Here is a 27836-nt window from a genome sequence, read left to right as displayed (position 1 = left end):
CATACACCAAACCCCTAATTTTAACGGATGTTTAACCAAATGGAGCGCAGCTCCTTGATTTTGGGGCTCTCGGAGCTCTCTGTGCGTGCAGAGGAAAGGAGGGAATTTGAGGGAAGGAGAGAAGTGAAAGAAATGTAAATCGGATTTGGATCCTCTCCTGAGCTTAAGAAGAGGATCCTACTGATTAAGACACGTGGGTCGTTGGATGAAAATTCAACAGCTACAAACAAGAGAATTCCTTTAAAGTTATAATAAATATAACCGTTGAATTTTCATCTAACGGCTCACGTATCTTGATAAAGAGGACCTTTTTCTTAAGCTCAGGAGAGGATCCAAATCCGAGAGGAAGAGTGATAAGAATGAGCTAAGAGAACTTGAGGTGTAGGGAGAAGAAAGAGAGTTAAAATAAAATAATAAAATTATTGGTTAGTGGGAGTGAGATGGCAGAAAATGGGGGAAAAGGGAGGGGAGGTAGCGTGAGAGAGAAGGTGCGATGATTGTGTTGGCTTTCGGTAAAAAGTGGTAATAAAATAATAGGAAAACTGATTGCTATGTGGAGTAAGGTATAGACCCGTGATAGAAGTGGGGAGGGTCCCACACTTTCTGATTTTCAAACTTCACAGCAACCTAACCAAAAACGGATTCTCACAGTAATGAATATCTTTGAAGATGATGACCAATATAATGTCTATTACCCAAGTCCACCACGAAATCCACCACGAAATCAAGGACCAAGTCAACCAAATGTTGATGAATATTATTAGTATTAGTAATTGTTGTAATTCTAATGTAGTATTTTACTTATCATTTATTAATCTTTATTTAGTGTTTTAATTATTGTTTGTATTAGTAATTGTTGTAAGATTGAAGCATACTATATAGAACTATTTCAAAGTTTTAATCCTTATCTTTATAAAAATGTAATCATTGTTCCATGGCTTTCATGTTTCAAGGTGCATTTTTATCGAAATTTAAATATTTTTAAGTTAAAATGTTCATAAAAAATATTTTTAAGTTAAAATGTTCACAAAAATAAATCAAGATAATTTACATAAATTTTACTTTTAGAAAAATTAACCGACAAAAATTAGGCTAAAATCATTCTTTAATAATCCTTGCCTAAAATTTTTAGCCAAAACTATTGGGAGATCAAAGTTATTTTTGAGTTAAAACTAATTTTTTTTTATACAACACAATCATGGAGGTAGACTTGGGGCTAGTCTGGGTTGCTATATATATATATATTTTTTTTTCAAAACTGCTTCTGTTGTACTATGAGAATAAATAGCTGTGAAAAAGCAGGTAAGTGTAATGGTAAACTATAGTGCTAAAAGTGCTCTTAGCTAAAAAAAAAAAAAAGATGGGGTATGATTGTCAATATGAATGTTTCATTAAATGATATTGTTCACCTGCCTCATTTGAAGAAAAAAAAAAACAAAAAACGCTTTTTTGAGAAGCATGTGTAGAGTTGCTTATGTTTTCAATTGTTTTAGACCTATGATTTGAAAAAAAAAAACTTTTTTTATTTATTTACCAAACACAATTAAGGACCCAACTTTTTAAAAAAAAAGCTGCTTTTAAAAATTTTGAGCAACCCCAAACTAGCCATAATTAAGTTTTCAAAATTATTAATGCTCGTAAAAGTTGAACATAATATTTTTTATTTATAAATAAAGAGATAAATATCACTACACAGTATGTGTTACAACTGATTCTTAATAATCTTTAGATGATTGCCCCAAAGAGATAAAATATTAAGTCCACTAGCATTTCCCAAATTTTCTTTTATGTGATAAGTTTGAACTTATGACACCAAACGAAATAACTTTAATGAGAAGAAAAAAAAATAGAAATAAATGATAGGAAACAACCGTTAAAATGAGTGGGGTGGGCCCCATAAAACAATTACATGCATTTGGGACAAAGACTGAGACTTTGCAAGTCCTCTATCTTTCTTTTCTCCCCCCCCCCTTTTTCGGTGCAGGTTGAATTGAATTAACTACGATAGCCCATGAATGCCATTATAAATAAGCCCTAGGAGTAGATTTTAATACGCACACGAAATTAAACACTAGTGGCCATGACATCTTTAGATTTTCATAAACTATGCCCTCTGGCTTATTGCCTTGTCTTATTCGTACAACTTCTTTCATTGCCAAGTTGTGCTGCTTTTGCTTCTGCTACTTCTACTATTGAAGCAGAAGCGCTTCTCAAATGGAAAGCCACCCTTCAAAACCATACCCACCTGCAAAATCTCACATCGTGGGCTTACCTACCCGCTCATACAAAAGTAGCCCCATGCTTTTGGACTGGTATTTCATGCAATGCTGTTGGAAGTGTCAATGTGATAAACCTTACCAATTCCGGTATACAAGGAACGCTACATGAGTTTTCATTCTTGTCTTTCCCCAATCTTCAATACATCGATCTCAGCTACAATAATCTCTTTAATGTCATTCCAGCTCAGATCAGTTCCCTCTCCAAACTTATCTATCTTGATCTTTCCAACAATTGGCTCAATGGTTCAATCCCAATATCTCTTGGTGATCTCACAAACATTACCATTATCCATCTCCACCGTAATAATCTTTCTGGCACTATTCCTCAAGAGATAGGGAAATTGAAATCTCTTGTGGAGCTCGGTTTGTATGAGAATCAGCTCAGCGGTTCAATCCCAACATCCCTAGGTCAGCTCACAAACCTTACCACTCTCTATATGTATAGTAATAATCTTTATGGCACTATTCCTAAACAGATAGGGAAATTGAAATCTCTTGTGGACCTAGAATTGTCTGAGAATCAGCTCATCGGTTCAATCCCAACATCCTTAGGTCAGCTCACAAACCTTATCGCTCTCTATCTCAATAATAATAATCTTTCTGGCACTATTCCTAAAGAGATAGGGAAATTGAAATCTCTTGTGGAGCTCGTTTTGTGTGAGAATCAGCTCAGCGGTTCAATCCCAACATCCCTAGGTCAGCTCACAAACCTTACCACTCTTTATCTCTATAGTAACAATCTTTCTGGCATTATTCCTAAAGAGATAGGGAAATTGAAATCTCTTGTAGAGCTCAGTTTGTATAAGAATCAGCTCAGCGGTTCAATCCCAACATCCCTAGGTCAGCTCATAAACCTTACCACTCTCTATCTCTATGGTAATAATCTTTCTGGCACTATTCCTAAAGAGATAGGGAAATTGAAATCTCTTGTAGACATAGAATTGTCTAAGAATCAACTCAGCGGTTCAATCCCAAAATCCCTCGGTGATCTCACAAACATCACCTTTCTCTATCTCTCCCGTAATAATCTTTCTAGCACAATTCCAAAAGAGATAGGGAAATTGAAATCTCTTGTGGAGCTCGGTTTGTATGAGAATCAGCTCAGCGGTTCAATCCCAACATCCCTCGGTGATCTCACAAACATCACATTTCTCTATCTCTCCCGTAATAATCTTTCTAGCATAATTCCAAAAGAGATAGGGAAATTGAAATCTCTTGTGGAGCTCGGTTTGTATGAGAATCAGCTGAGCGGTTCAATCCCAACATCCCTAGGTCAGCTCACAAACCTTACCATTCTCAATCTCCATAGTAACAATCTTTCTGGCACTATTCCTAAAGAGATAGGGAAATTGAAGAAGTTGACTGAACTGCAATTAGGTGAAAACCAATTAATAGGTTATTTGCCCGAAAATATTTGTTGTAGTGGACAACTCCAAAACCTTTCAGTGAGCAATAACCATTTGACAGGTCCAATCCCCAAAAGCTTGAAAACATGCAAGAGCTTTGTTAGAGTTCATCTTGAAGGGAACCAATTCACAGGCAATGTATCAAAAGATTTTGGTGTTTATCCAAATCTTGATTTCATAGATATGAGTCACAATAAGTTTTATGGTGAAATTTCACATAAATGGGGACAATGCGCACAATTAGAAACCTTACTAATTGTGGGAAACAACCTTAGTGGTAGCATACCTCCCGAGATTGTCAATGCTGACAAAATCCATAAACTCGACCTTTCTTCAAATCACCTAGTTGGGGCCATTCCAAAGGGGTTAGGGAGAATGACTTCTTTGCAGAAGTTGATGCTGAATGGAAATCAACTTTCAGGCTGTATACCTTCGGAATTTGGATTACTTGTTGATCTTGAATATCTCGACTTGTCATCAAACAAATTAAATGGGTCAATTGCGAGCGCATTAGGCAACTTTCTCAAACTGTACCATCTGAATTTGAGCAACAATCAATTTTCCCAAGGAATTCCATTGAAGTTGGAAAAGTTAGTTCAGTTGAACGAACTGGACTTAAGTCACAACTCACTTGAAGGTAGCATACCACCTGAAATCAGCAATATGGAGAGTCTACAGACACTCAATCTTTCTCATAACAATCTTTCGGGTTTCATACCATCAAGTTTCGAAGGCATGCACAGCTTGTTATATGTGGATGTATCTTACAATGAATTGGAAGGTCCCCTTCCCAACAACAGAGCATTTCAACAAGCTCTGCCAGAAGCTTTACAAGGGAACAAAGGACTGTGCGGCAACGTTGAAGGTTTGCAATCTTGCACAATTGGCCCAAGGAAGCACCGCAAATGGGTATTTGGAATCACATTCTCCCTTATAGCAGCAATTTTACTTCTTTCTACTTTCTTTACAATTAAATTCCTAATGGAAAGAAAGAAGAAACGTCCAGAAAAAGCAGAAAAAAACTTGCATGAAGAAATATCGTTTTCAGTTTTAAATTTTGATGGAAAGTCAATGTATGAGGAAATCATAAGGGCGACAGAAAATTTTGATTCCACATATTGCATCGGGAGTGGAGGACAAGGAAGTGTCTACAGAGCAAATTTGTCAAGTGACAACATAGTCGCTGTGAAAAAACTACATCAATTGTGGGATGGCGAGAAGAATTTAGAGACGGCATTCTTGAATGAAATAAGGACACTAACAGAGATAAGGCACCGGAATATTGTGAAGCTTTATGGTTTCTGTTCACACCATCAACACTCGTTCTTGGTGTACGAGTTTGTTGAAAGAGGTAGCTTGGCTGCAATTTTGAGCAAAGATGAAGAAGCTAAAGAAGTAGGGTGGAGAAAAAGGGTTAATATTGTTAACTGTGTAGCTCATGCCTTGGCATACATGCACCACGATTGCGTGCCACCAATTGTGCACCGGGACATATCAACCAAGAATATTTTGTTGGATTCTAAATATGATGCCTCTGTTTCAGACTTTGGCACTGCTAAGTTTTTGAATCCAGGCTCAACAACTTGGACTGCCGTTGCAGGCACATATGGGTATGTCGCACCAGGTAATATGTTTTCTCCCTTTTAACCTTATTAATTGAGTGTTGTCTATGATTAATTTTTTGGCCAAATTTATTTCTTTTCAACATTAGGACGGATTAAACATACCATGTTCCATGCTTTGATTTTGAGGAGAACATTCACATAAAGTATAGGCGATACTTGGGTTTATTGTATGTTCTTCCAAGTCAGCACTCTCTTTCCTTAAAGCTAAAACATAAAAAAAAACTGGAAAAAAAAAAAAACCAATTATAAACATGCAAAACTATAGTAAGCTTCTAATTCAATAAGTAATACCAATCGAGATGTTAATGAATTACTAAAAACTAACTAATTAAAACAACATGCAGTAAACATGGAAACTGCAGTAAGAATATAAATACCATGTAAGATTTACCTCTTTTGTCAAAAAACCAATCTCTAGTACATAACAATGCTTGAATGGTTTCAGGCAATAAGCAACTACGATATTGATGGATCATTCTAGCACCAATACTAAATACTGATTCTGAGGTGACAATAGAAACAAGAATTGTTAATACATCGCAAGCCAAACGAGAAAGGACAGGATAATGAAATTGGTCTACTTTCCACCGAGAAAGAATATCCAACTCTTGTTTTCTCTCAAGTCTTTCTTCATCAAGATATTTACGTAATTCAGATTTTGTACATAAAATTGAGCCCTTTTTGTAACGTTTATCGAAATCCTGCATATCAAGAATAAACATATCGAAGAGAGCCCATGTCTTGTATTCCTCAGATCATATACCAACATACAATATAGATGCATACAAAAAGTACAAAAACATCAACAATAAACATTAATATTACCTCAAAAGTTTAGTTTGACCCAAGGTCTGATTCATTGGATTTGAATGATGACAATGTACCACCAACATTCTTCAACTCCTTCACAGTATCTCTACATGAAGTTGAAGGGAAAAATGAAAATTTTATTCTGATGCATCTATTAGCAACTTTTAGCAAGCTAATAAGAAATCCCTAAAACCACCACACTAATAAGTAAAATTCTCAAATTTTGAAGACAAATCACCACACTAATAAGAAATCCATAAAACCCAATATTCAATTATAGTTGAAAATCGAAATTAAGCCAAAACGAAACCTTCACTACCCAAATTACGCTAATAGTCCACTAACCCAACAAGAAAGACAAGCTAAAATCACCTCTAGATGACTGCCATTGATTCAACGAGGAGAGAGCTCGAGCTACTTCATATTGTTCTGAATTAGAGAGAGAGTGAGAAATCGTGAGAGGACAGGGAGCGGAGTGGCAGAGAGAGATTGCAGACTGTATCTCTCGCATGCAGATTGTTTGCCCTCCTGTTTGGGTGCCCTTCCTATGCCCTCTTATTTGTGCGAACACGGTTAAGTTACGTCAACATTTTATATTCTTATTACTTGTTGTCTTATTATCTCTATAAAAAAAGCTTAACCGTGACCGCACAAAATATGAGGGGATAAGAAGGGCACCCAAACAGGAGGGCAGGCAATCTGCCTCCGTATCTCTCAGATAGGATTTACATAATTACAAAACTAACCCTCTTTAATGGCTGATTTATGATTATGGGTTTTTTGGGATTACTTAAAACCAACCGTATTTTTACTTGAGCTTGTTAAGTCTTGACCCATTAATTAAAATATTGTCATCTAATTTTTGTTAAAAGTTAGTTGTAAATTAGTTTTGTTCAATTTTTTCACTTTTTATCTTCAGTTAAGGTATTATATATACAAACTAATAGTCCCATTGCTATGGTCTTCTTCTGAGTAGAACTTGCATATACCATGGAAGTGAAAGAAACATGCGATGTTTATAGCTTTGGAGTGGTTGCTATGGAAACCATCATGGGAAGGCATCCTGGTGATTTTTTCTCATCATTCTTATTAGTGCCTTCTTCGTCCACGTCGTCATCAACATCAACATTACCACCCCATCAAATGTCAGTTGTGGATGTTCTAGACCAACGCATTTTGCCTCCCACACATCAAGAAGCAGGGGAAGTACTCTCTCTTATGAAGATTGTGTTTTCATGCTTGAATCCCAGTCCACATTCTCGTCCTACAATGAGACGAGTTACTCAACTCCTCTCAACTCAGAAGTTGCATTTGTTGAAGCCAATACGTATGATAACCTGCAGTGAATTGTTTGCTCTAGATCCTTTGACGGCCTGAGAAGCAGAGAATGTGCTCGTTTCAGATAAATAAATTTCGAGTCTTCCTTTTAGAAGAAAGATTCTTCGTAGATGTTTCCTGTATTGTAATTTATTTTTATGCACTAGTTTGTTGGGGCTCTATTCACTTTATGCACAACGCTTAATGCTTTTTCAGTTAAAATTGTGTTTACGCTTGTGAGGAAGAAACAGAAGTTAATATAACAAAGAATTGGTTTTCATGCAAAGGGACAATGACTAGTTAAGATAAGAATGCAATGGCCACACTTTATACTACTATTTCTATATATGTATACGGACAGATGTAAAGTCATAGACAAAAGCTACCAAGAAGTAAACCAAAAGCAATCGGGTTCTGGCCGAAATAGCCTGCAATAGGTCTTCACATGAATTGCTTGTGGCAAGGCAGGCTTATCACTCTCTACAAGAAATCCCCCGAGGAGGGTGTTGGGCATCACACAACTGGGGGACTGCCGCAAGGTGAAGTTGCTAGAGTATGACTTTTTCAACGTATTATATTATATAGGATAAATTATATTTTGCACTCTCAAGTTTGGGTGCAATTCTAATCTCATAAAACGTGTATAAGATATTCATTAGGTTTGTTTTTGGCCCAATCATTGTACATGGTCCTTGGAGTTCCACAAATGCAATTTGGCAACTTGGATGACTATGGAGTCTTGGTAACTTGGACAATTTTAGAGTAGCAAGTGGTCCTCTGCCATAGTGGTGGAGATGAGTGTTGCCCTTACATCACAGTATGAGTTCGAACTCCATCGGCTCCCTAATCTAACAAATCTATCGTTTGCCAAAAAAAAAAAAAGGTCGATTTTAGAGTCTTCCATCAATGCAGTTTGGCAATTTGGCCAAAGTCCAAGTCAATTATTTTTATGTAGAAAAACACAATTTTTGTGTTATTTGTGTTCATTTTGAAAGTTGGATTGAGGTTACAGGATCTTTCTTCTCTTTTGTACTGTTTTCAGACGTGAAAAAAGGAGTGGGTGTGAAGAAACTTGCAAAATGTTTTGTTTTCCACAAGAAAATGACATCTTCATGGCTCAGTGTCCCTCAGACCACGAAAATGTTTTTCCAATTAATAATTTTTCCTCTTGATGGAGTCTTCCATAAATTTACTCACTCCAAGTCAAAGTCTTTAATTGTCGCCAGCTTGTACAGTGCACCACTTTGTTTTATGGAGCTCACCCCACTCTTTCTGGATTTGGATCCTATCCGGATTCGAATTGTGGGAATCCTAGGAATCATTACATCTTAGTTATTCATCGTGCATCGTGTGGTTATAAATCATTTAATTTTTTTTATTTAAAATTAAACACAAATAGTACCTGATCAAAACTTGCCGCACTATGTACAATGAACAGTTAGAATGCGGAGATTCCTTGGATCCCAACAAAGTGGATCTAGAGGATTCTCTTCCACTCCTTCTAACGGTTGTCCTAAATGTGTGTATTTGTCTCTTTATTTATAAATAAAAGGTATTATGTTCAACTTCTATGAGCATTAATATTTTTGAAAACTTAATTATGGTCAGTTTGGGGTTGCTTAATTTTTTTTTTAAAAGCAGCCTCTTGAAAAAGTTGAGTCCTTAATTGACACACCCCGACCCGAGTCGGGGCATGCTGGCCATCACGTGAGGGTGACGTAGCCATGTGCACAGTGCGGAAGTAATAAAGATAAGAAATATACGGATAAATAAAAACCGAAAGCTACTAATGTGCACTTATAAGCAGAAAGTATTAGAAATGGGATACAAGTGTGAATACACCTAATCAGAGCATAGAAAGTCTAGGTGCAGTCTAGTAGGACAAGTACTGTTATACAGTACCATAAGATGTCCTACTAAATATATATTTTGTCAGACTGCCGAGATCCTCAATGCCACTAACAGCAAGCCTACCTAAAACCTGGAGGGGCGCAAAACAGAAAACGTGAGTGGGCAAAAACAAAGCTTTTCAAAACCATTCATTATCAAAAGCTCTAACCCCTCACCGTAAAAAAATGTATAATTTTCCCAGAAATAGAATATAAATATATTAATATATGTATTCAAATCATGCTTCACATAACCATAAACATAAGTATGTCATGCCAAATATAAAACGAAATAAGTAACTCAGGTGCAATTAAGTTCATGAATAACAATATATGAGCTGGAACCCCTACAGAGGTCTGTACATCTGAATTCATAGCTCATCAATCAATCTAGCCGGTGTCACCACAAGGGTAGGGCAACATGCGCAGGGACCCTAACGGAATCCCTTAACCCCGTTAGGAATATTCCGTTAAAAAGTAACAGGAACCGTTAAAACTAACCAACGCCGTTAGGAATATTCCGTCAAAGTTGACGGAATATTCCATCATCCCCTACCTTTGAACTCCGACGACGACGACCTTTGAACTCCGGCGACGTCGCCGTCACCGGAAAACTGGGAATTTTTCAAATCTTCATTTCTCGTCCATTTCTCAACCAAAATTCATGAAACATAAACCAATTTAAAGCTTACAATGATTAGAACACATTCTTACCAATTTTAAACTCCAAAAGTCACAGGATCTCGTCGGAGAAGACACAATAATTCCGGCGAACTTTCAAACTCACCAAACTCAACTTCCCGACGTCCAATTTGCTTGGTTTTTGTCATCCGAGCTTCGTAGGAACGTCCTAAAGCTTCCTACGAGCTTAAAATCCCCTGAAACATCCATAATTACGACCATGTGAACAATACTCAAATCGGGGGTGATGATTTCTCGGGTTTTACAAGTTTTCAAGTCCTAAAAATGGTACGAAGGAACTCAAGAGCTTGTAGGGAACAAGAACATTGCCTTTTTAACGTCGATCTGTGCATGAAATGTGAGTTTGGCGTTCGTCCGTATAAAGTTGACGGAAATAGAAGAAAATCGAGAGGGAGGAGAGAGAGAATGCACGGGAAGGAGAGAAAAAGGGAGTTGGAGTGTGTGGTCCAAAATTGTCCACTCCAACCAACCAAAACAACCAAACAACTTAATTCCAATTAGTTCCACATACTTAGGAAAATAGCTTGGACCTAAACCTAAGTCATGCACGCACACCGCTACCCACGTTTAAGGGTAAAACTGTCCTTTTACACCATCGATAAAATTTTCCAGGATGGGCTGTGACATGGTTTGTTGTTATGGTTTTTGTCATCCGAGCTTTGTAGGAACGTCCTAAAGCTTCCTACGAGCTTAAAATTCCCTGAAACATCCATAATTACGACCATGTGAACAATACTCAAATCGGGGGTGATGATTTCTCGGGTTTTACAAGTTTACAAGTCCTAAAAATGGTACGAAGGAACTCAAGAGCTTGTAGGGAACAAGAACATTACCTTTTTAACGTCGATCTGTGCGTGAAATGTGAGTTTGGCGTTCGTCTGTACAAAGTTGACGGAAACAAAAGAAAATCGAGAGGGATGAGAGAGAGAGTGCACGGGAAGGAGAGAGAGAGAGGGAGTTGGAGTGTGAGTGGTCCAAAATTGTCCACTCCAACCAACCAAACAACTTAATTCCAATTAGTTCCACATACTTAGGAAAATAACTTGGACCTAAACCTAAGTCACGCACGCACACTGCTACCCACGTTTAAGGGTAAAACCGTCCTTTTACACCATCGATAAAATTTTCCAGGACGGGCTGTGACATGGTTTGTTGTTATGGTAAGAGAAATAAAAGAAAAATTAACAAAAGTAAACAGAAAAAAAATTGAAAAGTGGGGATCGGTAAAATGCTAGTGACTCGTAAGAAAGTTAGTCGCTATCCATATAGCGACTAGAATCTCAGCCAATCAATATATTTTTAGCGACTATGTTATAGAATATCGGTAACAAAGTACCGATTATTTAATTTTCTATTAATTTTTTTTTCTTCCTATCTTACTTTATTTATAATTCAAATACTTTTAGATTTATATTTATATCCTTGTTTTCAATTGTTTTGACATGGATTATAAGAAAATCTTCACCGAAAATACATTTTGTAGAGCATGGAGATGATAGTTTGGTGTTACGGTACATGAAATTTTAACAAAAAGATAAATAGCAGCTTATAAATGTCCCACCCACGGCAACAATGTTTCGCCGGCCAACTATAGTTGATCCCTAAGATTAAAACTAGACCCTACCACTATTATTGGCAGCTTATAAATGTCCACCCCCAACACCAATGCTTCATGCAGGCAACAATCGTCCATCCATGAGATTAAAACTAAACCCTACCTCCTATAAATGTCTTACCCTCGATACCAATGGTTTGTACGGGCAACAATGGTTGACTCATGCGATTAAAACTAAACCCTAGCCCATATTGATTTCGGAAAAAATAGTAGTGAGGCCCAAAATGTTGCGACATAGGGTTTCACACTTAAGAATATCAATGAAAAGTCTTACACGAGTTTTCGAAACTGCATGGTGAGGTGGAGGTGAAAGTAAATGGATTCCATAATGAACTTTGTACAAAATTACAAAACCGACTAATAATAAGTGGAATAAATAGTTGTGAGGCCCAAAATATTGCTAATATAGGGTTCCACCCTCAAGAATATTAGCATAAAGTTTTACATAAATTCTCAAATTCTACGGTGAGGCATAGGTGAAAGCAAATGGATTATATGATGAAGTTTGTACAAATTTGTAAAATTGACTAAATACCATAAAAAAGCACATATTTTTTTTTGGAAAAAAGTCTAATTTTTTTACAGGAAAACTAATGAAAAGGGCTTGAAAACTTTGAGTTTTAATGATAAGGACAAAATAAAGGGTAAAGTGAATAGTACCAGGATTGACTTTTTAGTGTAAAAATGTGGTTTTTCGTTAAAGTGAACAGTACCGGGTGCTTTTCGTTAAAGTTCCATTTTTTTACTTGGACAAAATATTTTTCTTATGCATTAAGGTAAACTTTATAAGCATATTGTGAAATGTGAGTTTGGCGTTCGTCCGTACGAAGTTGACGGAAACAGAAGAAAATCGAGAGGGAGGAGAGAGAGAGTGCACGGGAAGGAGAGAGAGAGGGAGTTGGAGTGTGTGTGGTCCAAAATTGTCCACTCCAACCAACCAAAACAACAAAACAACTTAATTCCAATTAGTTTCACATACTTAGGAAAATAACTTGGACCTAAACCTAAGTCAAGTACGCACACCGTTACCCACGTTTAAGGGTAAAACCGTCATTTCACACCTTCGATAAAATTTTCCCAGGACGGGCTGTGACAATCTACCCACCTTATAAAATTTCGTCCTCGAAATTTATACAATCATACAATCCACTAATAATCATAAAATAGGCGTGGATACATCTCTTTCATCCGGTCATCTGTCTCCCAAGTAGTTTTTTCCACTGCATGATTTCTCCATAATACTTTCACCAAACGCACTGTCTTATTCCTCAGCTCCTTATCTTTCCAATCCAAAATAGTCATTGGCTCATCATCGTAAAACAAGTCTGAATTAATTTCCAAAGGTTGATGAGGAATCACATGCGAAGAATCTGAGACATAATGTCGAAGCATCGAAACATGAAACACATCATGAACTTTGGACAACTCTTGAGGCAACTCAAGCTTGTAAGCAACCTCACCGACTTGCTCGGTGACCATATATGGTCCAATGTACCTAGGGCTTAGCTTACCATTTTTCCCAAACCGTACTACACCTCTCTATGGTGACAACTTCAAGAATACCCAATCGCCAACTTTATACACTCGATCAGTAGCATCCTTGTCTGCCAGAGTCTTCTGACGATCCTGGGCCGCTTTCAGGTTAGACTTAATTACCTGAATATTCTGAGTAGTCTTTTCCACTCTCTCAGGACCCACTAAAACTCTTTCACCCACCTCTGACCAACACAAGGGTGTGCGACAAGATTTGCCATAGAGTGCCTCAAATGGTGCCATACCAATACTCGAATGGTAATTATTGTTGTAGGCGAATTCCATCAAATCCAACCAATCATGCCAACCATCGCCAAACTGCAGCACCGAAGATCTCATCATATCTTCTAACGTTTGAATAGTCCTATCAGATTGCCCATCAGTCTGAGGATGATATGCCGTAATAAAGTAATCTCGTACCAAGAGCTTCCTGGAACGCTATCCAAAACTTAGAAGTAAATCTAGGATCCCGGTCCGAGATAATATCAACTGGAACACCATGGTACTTCACAATCTTTGATATGAACAACTTAGCTAATCGGCTTAACGAATTTTTTTCCCTTATTGGAATAAAATGTGTTGACTTAGTAAGCCGATCAACTATCACCCAAATGTCGTCATAACCATTCTGTGTATAAGGAAGTTTGTACATGAAATCCATAGTAATATTTTCCCATTTCCACTACGGAATGGGAAGTGGCTGCATCAACCCAAACGGCTTCTTCCTTTCCGCCTTAACTTGCTGACAAATGGCACACCTAGTCACATATTCAGCAATTTCTCTTTTCATACCCGGCCAATAATAAAATGGTCGAATGGTATGATACATCTTGGTACCTCCTGGATGCATTGCATATGCCGAAATATGTGCTTCATCAAGAATTGCCTTTTTTAATTCCATATTATTCGGCACATACATTCTGTTCTCTTGCATAAGCATACCATCAGATTCTCGAATTCTGAAGTCTTTCTACTTTCCCTGATTCCTTGCTTGAATTATTTCCTGGGTCTCTTCATCATTCATCTGGACTTCAAGCACTCGATCAATTAAAATTGGCCTAACTTGAAAATTAGCAAGTAAGGCTTCCTCTCGATCTTCCACTCCTAACTCCACTCCAGTGGACCTCAAATCTGCAAGAAGAGGAACATGACAATCATATATGACATTAAGTCTAGCTGGAGTCTTCCTAGTAAGTGCATCCGCCACTGCATTTGCACGACCAGGGTGATACTCAATCGTGCAATCATAATCGCTAAGTAACTCAATCAACCTCGGCTGCCTAAGATTTAGATCTCTCTGAGTAAAAAGATACTGAAGGCTTTTATGATCTGTGAAGATCTTACATTTCTCACCATAAAGATAATGTCTCCAAATCTTCAAAGCAAAGATGATAGCCGCTAACTCCAGATCATGAATAGGGTAATTCTTCTCATGAGGTTTCAACTGTCTCGAAGCATAAGCAATCACCCTACCATGTTGCATCAATACACAACCCAGACCGTTCAAAGAAGCATCACTGAAGACCTCAAAATTACCATTATCATCTGGGAGTGCTAAAACATGTGCATGAGTGAGATAATACTTCAACTGCTGAAAACTTTGCTCACAATTATCATCCCACTCAAACTTAACTTCTTTTCTAGTCAACCTTGTCAATGGCAAATCAATGACTGAAAATGCTTAACAAACCGTCTATAATAGCCTGCTAAGCCAAGAAAACTCCGTACCTAAGTGACGGTTCGAGGTTGTTCCCAATTCTCCACAGCTGCCACTTTTTGAGAATCCACTCGAATGCCTTGAGCTGATATAACATGTCCCAAAAATGCCACTTGATCTAACCAGAATTGGCATTTGCAAAACTTAGCATATAGCTGGTGTTCCCTCAAACTTTTCAACACTAATTTAAGATGTCTAGCATGCTCTGCTCTAGACTTAGAGTATACCAAAATGTCATCAATGAAGACAATGACAAACCTGTCCAAATACGGCTAGAATACACGATTCATTAAATCCATGAAAGCTGCTGGAACATTAGTTAATCCGAATGGCATTACTAGAAACTCATAATGACCATATCGAGTCCTGAATGCTGTTTTCGGGACATCTTTAATTCTAATCTTCAACTGGTAGTAACCAGACCTCAAGTCAATCTTAGAGAACACACAGGCACCTCGGAGTTGATCAAACAAATCATCTATACGAGGTAACAGATAACGGTTCTTAATTGTTACCCGATTCAATTGCCTGTAATCAATGCACAACCTTAAAGTTCCGTCTTTCTTCCTCACAAACAAAACTAGAGCTCCCTAGGGTGAAGTACTAGGTTGAATAAAACCTTTATCCACTAATTCTTGCAACTGAACTTTCAATTCCCTCAATTCGGCAGGAGCCATTCTATATGGAGTCAAAGATATAGGATTCGTACCTGGAAGTAAATCAATAGCGAACTCCACATCTCTGTCTGGCGGCAATCCAGACAAATCATCAAGGAACACATCCGGAAAATGACTGACCACACGTACATCATCCACACTAATAGGAGCATTATCATTCAACACCACATGAGCCAAATATCCCTGACAACCTTTCGACAACAATCTTTTGGCTTTCATGGCAGAAATAACACAATGCCTCACCCCACTAAGCTCTCCCACAAATGTGACTTCAGATAATTCAGGACGATGAAAAGTAACCATTTTTCCGTAGCTATCTATCTTGGCACGATTGTAGTGTAACCAATAAGTGCCCAAAATCACATCAAAATCCACAATGTCTAACCGAATAAGGTTAGCTGGCATAACTACATCCTCTACCATCACTGGGCATCCTGGATATACCTGATCAACATAACATATCTCCCCTCTAGGCATAGAAAACTCTAAATCATATCCTAGAGGTGTAGGATGAGGTTGCGTCACTTGAGCAAATGTATGAGAAACAACAGAATGTGTAGCACCACAATCAATCAATACTTTAGCAAAATGACCAAGAATATTTAACGTACCCATGATTAAATCAGGATTGTTCTGAGCATCTTGCAGTGTCATATTGTGGATACGTTCCTGAGCCTGTTGTCGTCCACCACGACCTCTGTTAGCATGAATACCTCGTCCTTGTCTTGGCTGACCAGACTGCCTCAACGATCCTGCACTGCTAGCAGCAACATCTACATGTTGGGGCTGTCCCCATTGGTACCACTAGGATCCACCTGCTGAATATGGCTGATATGACATAGAACTTCCCTGATATTGAGGGTAACCACCCTGATAATGAAGATCTTGCGAGTACTGATACTGCCCTGAAGCATAAGGAGCGGCGTCGCCCTGATAGTGATAAGCACCTCCTCGTCCAGTCTGGGCATAACCGCTAGGTCCTGAAGTTTGCTGGATCAGCGCAGACGGTGGTAAGAGAGGCTGTTGGGGCCTCTGCTGATTCTAAGGGCAATGTACAGCTCTATGCCCCATCTGTCCACAAGTATAGCATGCACTGCTGCCTCTCTTATACTCCCCAAAATGCCTATTATTACATCTGCGGCATAAAGGGGCACCTGAACCACCTGAACCACCAAAATCCCTCTGCCTCTGAAATTTAGGGCCTCCAGGAAATCTACCACATCTCCTCTGCATATTAGAGCTCAAACCTCCAGGAAATCTACCACCTCTCCTCTGCATATTAGAGCTCAAAATTGAATGCCATCTTGTAAGGGTCCTCCCTTTAATATGATATTTTGCCATATTGAAAATTTTGGAAGTGAGTAGAAAAAAAAATGGAAGAATAGTATGAGGAAAGTGAATTTTGTATGGATATTTGAACAAATACATAGGTATTTGTGAAGTTTTTGCTAGAATTTTGATTTAAATAATTTTTTTAAATGTTTTAGCCGTTGAATTTGATTTTGAGACGTTAGAACTTTTTTCATATTCGATTTCAGCCGTTCGGCCGTTGAACCAACCAAAGCCCATCATTTCCATTTGTTGGATCACAAAAAGGAGAAATTTTTAGATGTTCCCGTCACCCCACATCACCATCACACTTGGTGTACTCATCCAATCAGAGGGTGCCACGTTTCCCATTAAAGTGTTTGTTTAATTGATTTTCTTAAAAAATAAATCAGAAAGATTTTTTAATGGGAAACGTGGCATCCCCTGATTTGATGGGTACACCAAGTGTCTATGGTGATGTAGGGTGACGGGAACACCTAAAAATTTCTCGTAGTCACGTTCACGCGTAGGAGCTGGGGCCACCACTGCCCTTGGCTCATTTTTTTTTGGAGGGGGATACCTTATTCACTCGAACCGCACAGACAAAAAAGGGTGGGGTGGAAGAACAAAGATACAGGACTTGCAGAGTGAATAAGTTCAAACGTATCAAATAAAAGTCTTTGTCGCCAGCTAGTACACCACTTTGTCCCAAATGTCTCTAATTGTCAATATTTGCACTTCTCAAATATCACACTCTCAACCCTGCTCTCTTGTTCATATCTCATTTATTTCTATTTTTTTTTCTTCCCATTAAAGTTATCCGTTTGGTGTTATAAGTTCAAACGTATCAAATAAAAGAAAATTTGGAAAATGCTAGTGGAGGCACGTACAGTGTAGGCATCTTTTTATTTATAATTAAAAGGCTTAGATGTCAAAATGGTCTTCGTATTTTACTCTATCGGCCAATTTTGTCTCTGTGTTTTCAATATGGCCAAATTGATCTCTGTGTTTACATCCATTAGCTAATTCAAGACAATCCATTAAAAGACCGTTAGAATTGACATGTGTCAGGCACATGAGAGGACAAAAACTTAATTTTATGTACACTTACTAAACAGATACGATACCTATCTTTCGAAATTGACGTTTCGTTCAATTCACTTGAGTATAAATGCGATTTAGGACATGTCAATTTTAAGTGTCTTTTACCTGATTGTCTTGAACTGGCTAACGAATGTAAACACATGGACCAATTTGACTAAATTGAAAACACAGGAACTAAATTGGTCGATAGAGTAAAACACAATGGCCATTTTGACATTTAAGCCTAATTAAAAGGTATTATGTTCAATTTTTATGAGCATTAATAATTTTGAAAATTTAATTATGGTTAAGTCCACATCCACGATTGTATTATATAAAAAAATTTAGATTTTAACTCAAAAATAACTTTTCTCCTCTAATAATTTTAGTTTAATTTCGTGTACATATATATATTTTTTTTGGTCGAAATTTTTGTGTACATATTATAATCCACTTCTAGGGCTTATTTATAATGGCATTCATGACCTGTTGTAGTCAATTCAATTAGACCCACACAGAAAAAACAGAGTGATCAAAGGAAAGATGGAGGTGGATTGTCCCCTCCCATTTTCATACTCTTCTCATCCCCTCTTGTTTTGTGTGGTCACGGTTAAGCCACGTCAACATTTTATATTCCTATTACTTTTTTTTTTTTATAAAAAAATCAATATAAAATGTTAACGTGGCTTAACCGTGATCACACAAACATAAGGGGATAAGAAGAATATGAAAATGAGAGGGCAGACAATCCACATCTAGGAAAGATGAGCAAAAAGTGCAATTGCCATGTGAGTCTTCACTATTCATTGAAGATTGTTGCATAGGGTAAATAGTTCTTACTATTTGACTACAGTATTTTTGCTCATGACTTTGTAAGGTTGTATATGTTTTCTCGGTGAACTTTCCTATATAAAGGTGTAACTTTGAGACCCCAGACGCCGATTGAAAACTCAGCCTCAGTTCCCTCTTGTGAACAACAAAAGCGCAAACAATGGTGAAACACATTATACGAGTCTCTTTCACCCTTTTTCTTTCATATTCATCTCCCAAATCCAAAATAAGTAAAGACACCAAGACAGTGCGATACTCTGATCTCATTCCACTTCAACCTCTAGCAAAAAAAGGTTCTCTCTATCTCTCTCTCTCTCGCATCCATCTCCCATATCCAAAACAAGTAAAGATAACAAGACAATGTGATACTCTGATCTCGTTCCACTTCAACCTTTAGCAAAGGTTCCCCCTCTCTCTTTCACCTATTTATAATAGATTCAACTGTTAAAATGTCCTGTCTAAATTTTTCTAATAAAATAACCGGTCCAGCATTGATATTGGACTAATTTCCATGCAATGCAACCTTAAGGACAAGTCGGGTCTTGACAGCTTGCAATAATAATATGACTTGAAACATTTTCTTCGTTCGACTCTTGGTACAATCATACAAGTCAATATTTGTGAAAGATGCAGATTCAACACAACTGGAAGAGGAATTGGTGAGCGTGATGCTGCCTATGATTTGGCCGGGGCGCGCCACCTTGGAGAGAATCCTACATCTGCTGCTGCTGAAGCACCATCACTTGTCTTATGTGATACCCTAAAGTCTGCAAAAGTCAAAGGTTTCAAGGATGTCTGTGTCGAAGGTGACTCCAAACTCATTATTGAATCTGTTTTCAACAAGTGCATAACGCCTTGGCGATTGAAGACTATTCTTGAGGACATTAGATTACTTGCACAATCCTTTTCTTCTATATTCTTGGACTCATATTTCTAGAGAGGCAAATTTCCCAACTAATGTCATTACTCGTGTATGGCACTCCATTCATGATACTTATATATGGGATAGGTCCTTACCCGCTATTGCTAGAAATGTTTTACTCTTTGATTGTACTGAAAATAGTTGTACTCGAGGTTTCTCTCTTTACATAAATGTTCTTTTCAATCAGTAAAAAATTCTTACAAATCACAAACTTCAAATCTACAGAGAAAGAAACGAAAGAAATTCTGCAAAATACTAAACTGGGGATGGTAGAGATCATTGGTTTCAATGGCAACCGGCGTTCCTTTGTCGTGGCAGTAGTTGCTGCCACTTGAATGCCGCGCCTTTGTCGTGGCAGTAGTTGCTGCCCCTTGTGCCGCGGCATTCGTTTGTCAGTTTGAGAGTTACACAAGTCTCATTGATTGTTTTGAGCATGAGTTGATCTGAGACTTACATACAAAACATTACTTATTTCACTTATTTAATTTCTTAAAGGTGATTACGGAGAGGTAAAACAAAAAGCTCAATGCCAAAATTGTTCAAACAGATGCTTTTGAGAATTTTCGGGGTCCAAATACTTAAAAACGCTACTAAACTTTCAACCCCGAATGAATAGCAACTACACCTCCAACAAGGTTCTCATATTCAACCTGCTGGAATCCTGCATCCGCAATCATCGAAGCAAACTTCTCCTGCAATCAGTACATAAGATGAAATGTAAGGGAATATAAGAAAATTTACAAGAAAGAAGTACGAGCAGGACCAATCAAAATGCGGATAATACTAAAATAGAGTACTCAAGTATGGAATCTGAAAACAAAACCTGTGGGGGGAAACGACGAATACTCTCTACCAAGTACTGGTATGATTTTCTATCCCCTGCAACGAGCTCTCCAAGGGCTGAAATGACTGAGAATGAGTAAAAATCATAGCTGCACGAGGAAATGAGGAAACCTTAATTACACGACTAAAAGAAATACACAAGAAAGAAAGCAAGCGTCCATCAAATGGTATGCACCGTTGCCCGCCATAACAATCTTTGCCAATGACTCAAATGTCTATCGTAAAAGATTTTCCTCTAAGCTGGAGGGCACGGTAGCACTTGTGTGCATATCAATTGACACTACACGCTCATGCCAGTGTGCAGCTTGAAGCGTATGGTGCTTACGACAACAGAAAATTCCAATTAAAGTCAAATTCAATGGAGCATTTGTCTTTCCTTGTTTTTTCCTGGGATAAGGAACTTCAACATAACATTTGGAGCAAAGGGCGAACTCCACCTATTTTTGAGCTATTGAATTCAAGCAGCTGGATTAACGTTAAACTTTCGTAACAAAAAATATCTATGCAGCAGACCATGAATCTATAATATTTCCCGTACAGACATGATGATGTCAGTGATAACTCAAAAGAGATTCCCTCGTAGGTTAGAAATTGCAAATTTAACCAACTAAAAGTGTCAAATACTTACAATTCTTTGAATACAGGAATGTCTACATGGCTCAGTTCAAGGCACAGGAACCTTCCTCCACGCTTTAGCACTCTATTAACAAAATCATAAAGAGCAAACATGATTAGTGTAACAATTTGACAAACTACTTTAATGCCTCTTCCCGCAAAAATACACAACAGCCTATTAATAATCAAAATGACCAGCATAACTTAACATTGGCACAAAAGCTTATATCATGAAGGCCGAGAAGTTTTTAGATGGATTGAGCTGTAGAAACGCCCTCGAAGAAGATTGTTTCACAGGTTTTCCTATATGTATCAGTGGTATCAGTACAAGTCAGTTATATACCTCTAGTTTCATTTTGGTCAAGTTATATACTGGTAGTTTCATCTTACTGTTAATCCCCTAAGGCATATATCACCTTTTTAGCTTCAAAGTTGGTTCTTTAGAACTGCATGTGCACATCATACTAAAAAATTATTCAGGTTTTCACCTGGTTCTTTCTACCTACTGTAGCTCTAGATATTGGTTCATCGTGTGTGTCAGTTTTAGCGCATCTGCATAATTGTTTAGAAGGGAACACATCCATATACCAAAGGTAATGGAAACAATTTACATATTTCTATTATTCTTTATGGAAAAGCAGGGAATAGAGTCGGAAAAATGTTTGTAAGTGTGCCTTGTTGCCTATAACATCTGACAGAGACAATAAGGAGGAAATTGGTATGTCTCACAATCCTCTCCTCCGCCTTAAAAGCTTCCGCATGAGAATAACTAATTTGAGAAAACCAAAATAGCAGTCACAAGGATGGACAATTTAAGGGTATATTACATAAAACTACCTCAACTATTAGATCATTAACAATTTCATACCTCGTCTTTAAAACGTTTCAATGTCATACCTTATCTTCGAATTTGTTGCAATGTCATACCTTCTGTCAGTTGTCTGTCAATTCCTCTGTTAAATGCTGACGTGGCTTGAGGAGGGGCCCACTTTCTATTAAAAAAATTATTAAGCAAAGGACTGGACTGAAAATTTTGTATATGAAGAAGAGTTCTGTCTTTCTTCATTCAAGTAAGATAGTTTATCGAGAAACCTCCGCCCATTCCTTGCAACCCATTTAATAGAATGTGGGCCCCGTCTCAAGCCACGTCAGCATTTAACAAAGGAATTGACAGACAACTGACGGAAGGTATGACATTGCAACAAAGTCGAAGATAAGGTATAAGCAACATTGAAACTTTTTAAAAACGAGGTATGAAACTGTTAATGACCCAATAATTGAGGTAGTTTTATATAATTTACCCACAATTTAACTACTCAAGCTGTATTCTAGCGCTATCAACGCAAAAACAAAAATGAAAATACTACAGGTGACGTGCTTAAAACTAATTGAAATAAGTTACTTATTCAACAGTTGATACACGGAGTAAAAACCATTGAATTCTTCATACAGAAGGAGTGATAGCCTATTTAGAGAGATCATTTACCAATTTTCCATCATGATAACTTGCCTTGCATTATTATTAATTGTTAGTATTTGTTAACCAGTACAGAGGTTTGGCCACCTTACTGATAGGCTTCAGACAGCACTTTCTCTATGTGTGTACAGGGACGAAGTCAGAAATTTAACTAAGAGGGGGCATCTTAAAAAATTTGAGCTCCTTTTTTGGACAAATAAAGCTGATTCTTTTACAAATGCTGAAAAAATTAATTACAAAATGCCTAATTTTATTACTCTATCGTCTAATTTTGTCTTTAATTGTTGACAATCTAATGCTCATCTGTACTAATTAACCAAGTACATGCAACTAAAAAAGGTTTAGACATTAGTGCGTGAGAAAAATATACAAGACGGAGGGGCATTTAAAAACTAAAAGAACATTTTCACTATTTTAATATGATTAATTGAATAATTTGTAATAAAACAAAAGGGATGAGAGGGGGCATGTGCCCCCACTAGGCCTTACCTCCCTCTGTCCACGTGTGTGTAACATTCCTAATTCCAAATGCAATTGTGTAACCATCCATTGTATTATCTCCAAAAGACAAGGCTTCTGCGTCACCCTCCACCCATAGAAGGGATTTGTCTTCTCCAATACCTGTAAATTTCAATACACGATTGTACATTTATAAACAAAAGTAGAATTTGTTTGTCCAATATCTAAGGAGAATGCCTAGTGCAACCTAAAGTCAAACTCACAGCATTATCTGACCTCTCTCCAACGCCCGCTTTTTACCAACATTCAACATGTTAGGGTTTATGTCACATACATAAATCTTAGTTTCTTCCTGTAAATCATCTTCGAGAACATCTTGCATAGCTCTACGTCTGATGCTGTTTACTGAGTCTAGTATTCTGAAGGCAACATCACCTGACAAAATAAAATTACCAGTAAGATTGACATACACAATGAGAAGAATTGATTTCTGTACTGTTTCAGACAAGGAAACAAACTATCCTATGAAATTATGTTATTTATTTTTCCATCTGGCAGATGCACTCCAGCATGAGCAGGTAACACACCTGCAAGATCACCTTCCACTCCATAATATATGAGGGAATCATGGGATGGTGTCCCATCCCAAACTGGATCTCATACTTTATGTGTCACATCCCAATCTCGCCTCCGTCGTAGCACGATATTGTCTGCTTTGAATCCCGACCACGTCCTCACGATTTTGTTTCTGAGAACTCGCACGAGAACTTCCAGGGGATCACCCATCCTGGGAATGCTCTCGCCCGAACTCGCTTAACTTCGGAGTTCCGATAGAACCCAAAGCCAGTGAGTTCCCAAAAGGCCTCGTGCTAAAGGAGGTGAGCATGTACATATAAAGCATAGAGGATCCTCACCCTGGACGATGTGAGATATAACATTATGATAGGCATATAACTTTCTATTAAAATGCCCAAAGTTGAACCCAGGTAACCAACAATATGCAAAAGTTGGCCGTATAAAAATTCAAACTGGATTGCATGTCACGAGCTTTACCTGTCCTACCAGCCACATCAAGATGCTTCATTCCGGGGAAAGGATTCAGTTTGGAAACTAATCTGAAAAGAGATGGGGCATTGTATAGAGCAGTGAAAAAAGTCAAGGTGCTAACAATTCGCTCGTCTATAAAAGGAAAGGCTTTTTATTCAAAATGGTTCCTGAGATTTGCATCATCCATAAGTTTGGTCCCTGAGATTTAAAATCAATAGAAATAGTCCCTGAGATTGTCCACCATCCATGATTTTGGTCCTTCCGCGGAAGCTTTTGGCCAAAAATTTGGTCAATTTTCAAAACTTCGTAACTCAATCGTTTCTTAACCAAATTCGACCTGTAATATATCAAAATGAAGATAGGAAAGTATAGAATAAGATTATATCTATTTGGAAGCCCAATGATTAACGGAGATGGTTAGAAAATAGCTTCAAAATTGACTGGTCCGAGGGAAAACTGGAAAACTCGCCGGAAAATGAGTAAACTTTAAACGTTCATAATTTCTTCAATACTCAACGAAATTAAGTGATTCAAAAATAAAAATCATACTTCTCGACGAGAAGAAGAGAATGGTACTGTTTTTTTACAGCTAAATCTCCGTGCTTTGGCCGGAAAACGGCTCGAAAGTTGCTGACTCGTTTTTCAACAGCCACTTTCGAGCCGTTTTCCGGCCAAAACACCATGAGTTAGCCATTGAAAAAGGTACCATTCTATTCTTCTCATTGAGATGTATGATTTTTGTTTTTGAATCACTTGATTTCGTTGAGTATTGAAGAAGTTATGAATGTTTAAAGTTTACCCAGTTTTCGGCGACTTTCCGACAAGTTTTTCAGTTTTCCCTCGGACCAGTCAACTTTAAGGCTTTTTTCTGACCATCTCCGGCAATCATTGGGCTTCCAAATAGATATAATCTTATTTTACACTTTCATATATTCATTTTGATATATTATGGATCGAATTTGGTTAAGAAACGATTGAGTTACGAAGCTTTGAAAATTGTCCAAACTTCCGGCCAAAAGCTTCAGCGAAATGACCAAAATCATGGATGGTGGACAATCTCAGGGACTACTTCTATTGATTTTAAATCTCATGAACCAAACTTATGGATGATGCAAATCTCAGGGACCATTTTGAATAAAAAGCCTAAAAGAAAATAAATAGAGGGAAAAGAATAACGCATTAAAGTAAATCTTCAATCGGTTTACCTATCCTTCCATAATCTGTGTAATCCTGCACTCATCACATCATTCATTAGATCATAGTTCGAAGCAACACTGCTGAAGACATTACCAACCATTCGACCTTTTTCCTCCTCCCTTACTTCTTTAAATCCTGCACAAGAAAATCTTAACGACTATAATTTATCAGCCAAATGAACCAAGCTAATGATTTGTATAAAACTATTCGTGATACACCAAAATATTAGGCGTTTATAACGGGTTTAGCATTCATATTCTGTACACAACACACTAACCACTACGTCCTATTTAACAATAAAAGCTCATGGTATTATTTACTTTAACGAAAAATCACATTTTTACACTAAAAAGTCAATCCTGGTACTATTCACTTTACCCTTTATTTTGTATTTATCGTTGAAATTCAAAGTGTTCAAACTTTTTTCATTAGTTTTCCTTAAAATCAATACACATTGAAATCTACACACGTTCGTGCACACACAAAGTTAGAGTAAGCGGAGAGAGGGACTAACCAAAGCTTGTAGCATGTGAATGCAATAGAGCAGCAGGAGAAAACCTGGGTAATAGGTTACTCCCTGACTTCCTCGTCACTGTTCTTACGGCCATAACTGTATCTCTGTAAATAACGATCATACAATGTCAAAATCGAATACTTGCAAGTATTGTTATAAGGAAGAAAGTGAGCACAAAATATTCAAACAGAAATCGAAATTGGGCATGAATTGTTGTGAAGGTGCATATATGAATCTCATGGATCATTGTCATACCCATCATTCATTAACACACTTCCGATACTGTTCACTTTTAACGAAAAACCATATTTTTACCTTTCCTTACTATTCACTACACATTTATTTGTCTTTTTTCATTAAAACTAAAAGTTTTTTGAACTTTTTGTTAGTTTTCTTTTATATTAAAGCACCTAATGATACAATATAAGTAGCAAATATATAAGAAGCTTAAAAATTGGGTAAGCACTAACAAGGACAGTACTACATAAAATAAGAAAAAACAAAGTGCGGTTTTACACGACTTCATTTTTCCGTTCATTCCTAATGTAGTTTGTAAAATCTTCGGCACACAAACCACTGAACGAATCAAGCGAACAATAACCTAACTTGGCGACGGTACAAAGAATATGAAAATACTAATAAAGTAGAAGACATTGTATCATGAAAAATCAAACTACAGACTGAAAATTACCATAAGCATTAACAAACAATTGTTTTCGTTCGTTTTCTCAGGAATCAAACAGAAAAAGATAAAAACTTCTATGATAATCCTCAAAGATACAAAATATTCCCAATTGGAAAAAGGAAAAAGAAAAAAAAGCACAAAAACAGGCAAAGGACAATATAAAAAATCAAAAGACTGAATCAATATTTGATTAATCTGGGTATTTGCTTTCTTTAAAAAATTAGAAAACTGAATTTTAGAGAGAAAGTGAGAGAACTGACCGACTGAGAAACAGAGAAAGCGAGCGAGCAGGCAGATGACAGATTTTTCAATGTGACCGGCACACCAGGGGTACACAATATGTCACTATACAAATTGTGAGATATATGTGTTAAAAAATTGATAACTTAAAAACTAAAATTTTTCATCACTTACATAAAAACACGTATACACCCATATTTCTATCACAATAAAAAATTTCTCCAAGCAGAGGCCGCGGGCAACAGAAAAGTCAGTTTTGATTTGGGTATTTGAAGCGGTTTTATTTTCTTTTTGTTAAATTTCGCATCGCAGATTTTGAATAACTTTTTAAATTGGAAAACGCTACGGTGATTAACAATTGCCCGTCTAGCTCAGTTGGTAGAGCGCAAGGCTCTTAACCTTGTGGTCGTGGGTTCGAGCCCCACGGTGGGCGTTTTTGATCTTTTTTTTTTTTTTAAAACAAAACTCTTTCTAGTTTTATTTTTTGCCATGCTTTCCGGAACTGATTTTAATCTTACTTTATCCTATGTAAATAAAAAATCGTCATTTTACTCTTGAACTCAAAATTCGCTCAACTTTGCTAACTGAAATTCCATATTGATTCTTCTCTACCCTATAAAACTCAAACTTTTTCTATTTTTATTTTTTGCCACGCTTTCCAAAACTAATTTTAATTTTTAATCTTACTTTATCCTATGTAAATACAAAATTGTCATTTTACTCCTGAAACTCAAAATTCACTCAACTTTGCTACCTCGAATTCAATTTTGATTCCCCTCTACCCCATAAAACTCAAAGTTCACTCCACATTTTGTTAATTCTATTAACCCCATTATGTGGGTTTGTTTTGGGTACTAGGCTAATTAGTTTTTTTCTTGTTCTTTTCATCTCTGCAACTCAATCATAGCAACCCAAAAAATTCAAATTCTTAATTTCTTCTCTAAACTTAATATTTTCTAATTGTTGATGTTAACACATAGTGGACATTTAGCATCAAATACATTGGCACATGTAGGGGAGACTTTTAAGCCATGCTAATATCTTG

General features: G+C 37.2%; 3 protein-coding genes, 2 long non-coding RNA genes and 1 other non-coding gene across 7 annotated transcripts; 2 read left to right on the top strand and 4 right to left on the bottom strand.

The window, feature by feature from the left end:
* The first annotated feature begins 1359 nt into the window (after positions 1–1359).
* LOC103417229 (probable leucine-rich repeat receptor-like protein kinase At1g35710) lies at positions 1360–7723 on the top strand. Of its 2 annotated transcripts, none has more exons than XM_070818084.1 (2): positions 1360–5309; positions 7045–7121. In XM_070818084.1, exons 1-2 carry the CDS (start codon positions 2081–2083, stop codon positions 7062–7064), a joined length of 3249 nt encoding a protein of 1082 aa, XP_070674185.1. In that variant the 5' UTR covers positions 1360–2080; the 3' UTR covers positions 7065–7121. The 2 variants fall into 2 exon arrangements, with proteins under 2 accessions (XP_070674185.1, XP_008353647.4); XM_008355425.4 differs by having other exon boundaries at positions 1366–5309; positions 7097–7723.
* LOC139194019 (uncharacterized) lies at positions 5675–6609 on the bottom strand. Its single transcript, XR_011578681.1, has 4 exons — positions 6493–6609; positions 6136–6226; positions 5847–6011; positions 5675–5787 (listed from the first exon to the last, which is right to left on the bottom strand). It is a non-coding gene; the product is annotated as an uncharacterized lncRNA (long non-coding RNA).
* Positions 7724–9229: 1506 nt separating the features above from the next.
* Positions 9230–10899, bottom strand: LOC139194158 (uncharacterized). The gene is made up of 2 exons (XR_011578933.1): positions 10041–10899; positions 9230–9418 (listed from the first exon to the last, which is right to left on the bottom strand). It is a non-coding gene; the product is annotated as an uncharacterized lncRNA (long non-coding RNA).
* A 1893-nt stretch (positions 10900–12792) lies between these two features.
* LOC139194332 (uncharacterized) lies at positions 12793–16848 on the bottom strand. The gene is made up of 8 exons (XM_070818640.1): positions 16627–16848; positions 16182–16356; positions 15603–16094; positions 15175–15371; positions 14905–15011; positions 14580–14825; positions 13300–13606; positions 12793–13182 (listed from the first exon to the last, which is right to left on the bottom strand). The coding sequence occupies exons 1-8, from the start codon at positions 16846–16848 to the stop codon at positions 12793–12795; spliced, it is 2136 nt and encodes a 711-aa protein (XP_070674741.1).
* Positions 16849–20265: 3417 nt separating this feature from the next.
* On the bottom strand, positions 20266–26002 carry LOC103407620 (2-methoxy-6-polyprenyl-1,4-benzoquinol methylase, mitochondrial-like). The gene is made up of 9 exons (XM_070818743.1): positions 25867–26002; positions 25361–25487; positions 24162–24223; positions 23385–23543; positions 23139–23270; positions 22742–22766; positions 21186–21257; positions 20538–20646; positions 20266–20406 (listed from the first exon to the last, which is right to left on the bottom strand). Exons 1-9 carry the CDS (start codon positions 25985–25987, stop codon positions 20305–20307), a joined length of 909 nt encoding a protein of 302 aa, XP_070674844.1. The 5' UTR covers positions 25988–26002; the 3' UTR covers positions 20266–20304.
* Positions 26003–27151: 1149 nt separating this feature from the next.
* Positions 27152–27224, top strand: TRNAK-CUU (transfer RNA lysine (anticodon CUU)). Its single transcript has one exon. It is a non-coding gene; the product is annotated as a tRNA-Lys (tRNA).
* Positions 27225–27836: the final 612 nt, after the last annotated feature.

This window comes from Malus domestica, chromosome 03, assembly GCF_042453785.1.
Source record: "Malus domestica chromosome 03, GDT2T_hap1".
NCBI lineage: Eukaryota > Viridiplantae > Streptophyta > Magnoliopsida > Rosales > Rosaceae > Malus > Malus domestica.
This window is presented reverse-complemented; position numbering and strand designations above follow the sequence as displayed.

What these genes read in the sequence shown, in the direction of transcription:
- LOC103417229 (XM_008355425.4), top strand. Translation starts at nt 2,081, where the DNA reads ATGACATCTTTAGATTTTCATAAACTATGCCCTCTGGCTTATTGCCTT. An exon ending in ATATGGGTATGTCGCACCAG is followed by an intron (nt 5,310 to 7,096) that starts GTAATATGTTTT and finishes TCTTCTGAGTAG; the next exon opens with AACTTGCATATACCATGGAA.
- LOC139194332 (XM_070818640.1), bottom strand. Translation starts at nt 16,848, where the DNA reads ATGCAGAGGAGAGGTGGTAGATTTCCTGGAGGTTTGAGCTCTAATATG. An exon ending in GACAGATGGGGCATAGAGCT is followed by an intron (nt 16,357 to 16,626) that starts GTACATTGCCCT and finishes CAATGGGGACAG; the next exon opens with CCCCAACATGTAGATGTTGC. An exon ending in AACCTCGAACCGTCACTTAG is followed by an intron (nt 14,826 to 14,904) that starts GTACGGAGTTTT and finishes GCCATTGACAAG; the next exon opens with GTTGACTAGAAAAGAAGTTA.
- LOC103407620 (XM_070818743.1), bottom strand. Translation starts at nt 25,987, where the DNA reads ATGATCGTTATTTACAGAGATACAGTTATGGCCGTAAGAACAGTGACG. An exon ending in ACACACGTGGACAGAGGGAG is followed by an intron (nt 22,767 to 23,138) that starts GTAAGGCCTAGT and finishes GTACACACATAG; the next exon opens with AGAAAGTGCTGTCTGAAGCC. An exon ending in TTCGTCGTTTCCCCCCACAG is followed by an intron (nt 20,407 to 20,537) that starts GTTTTGTTTTCA and finishes TACTGATTGCAG; the next exon opens with GAGAAGTTTGCTTCGATGAT.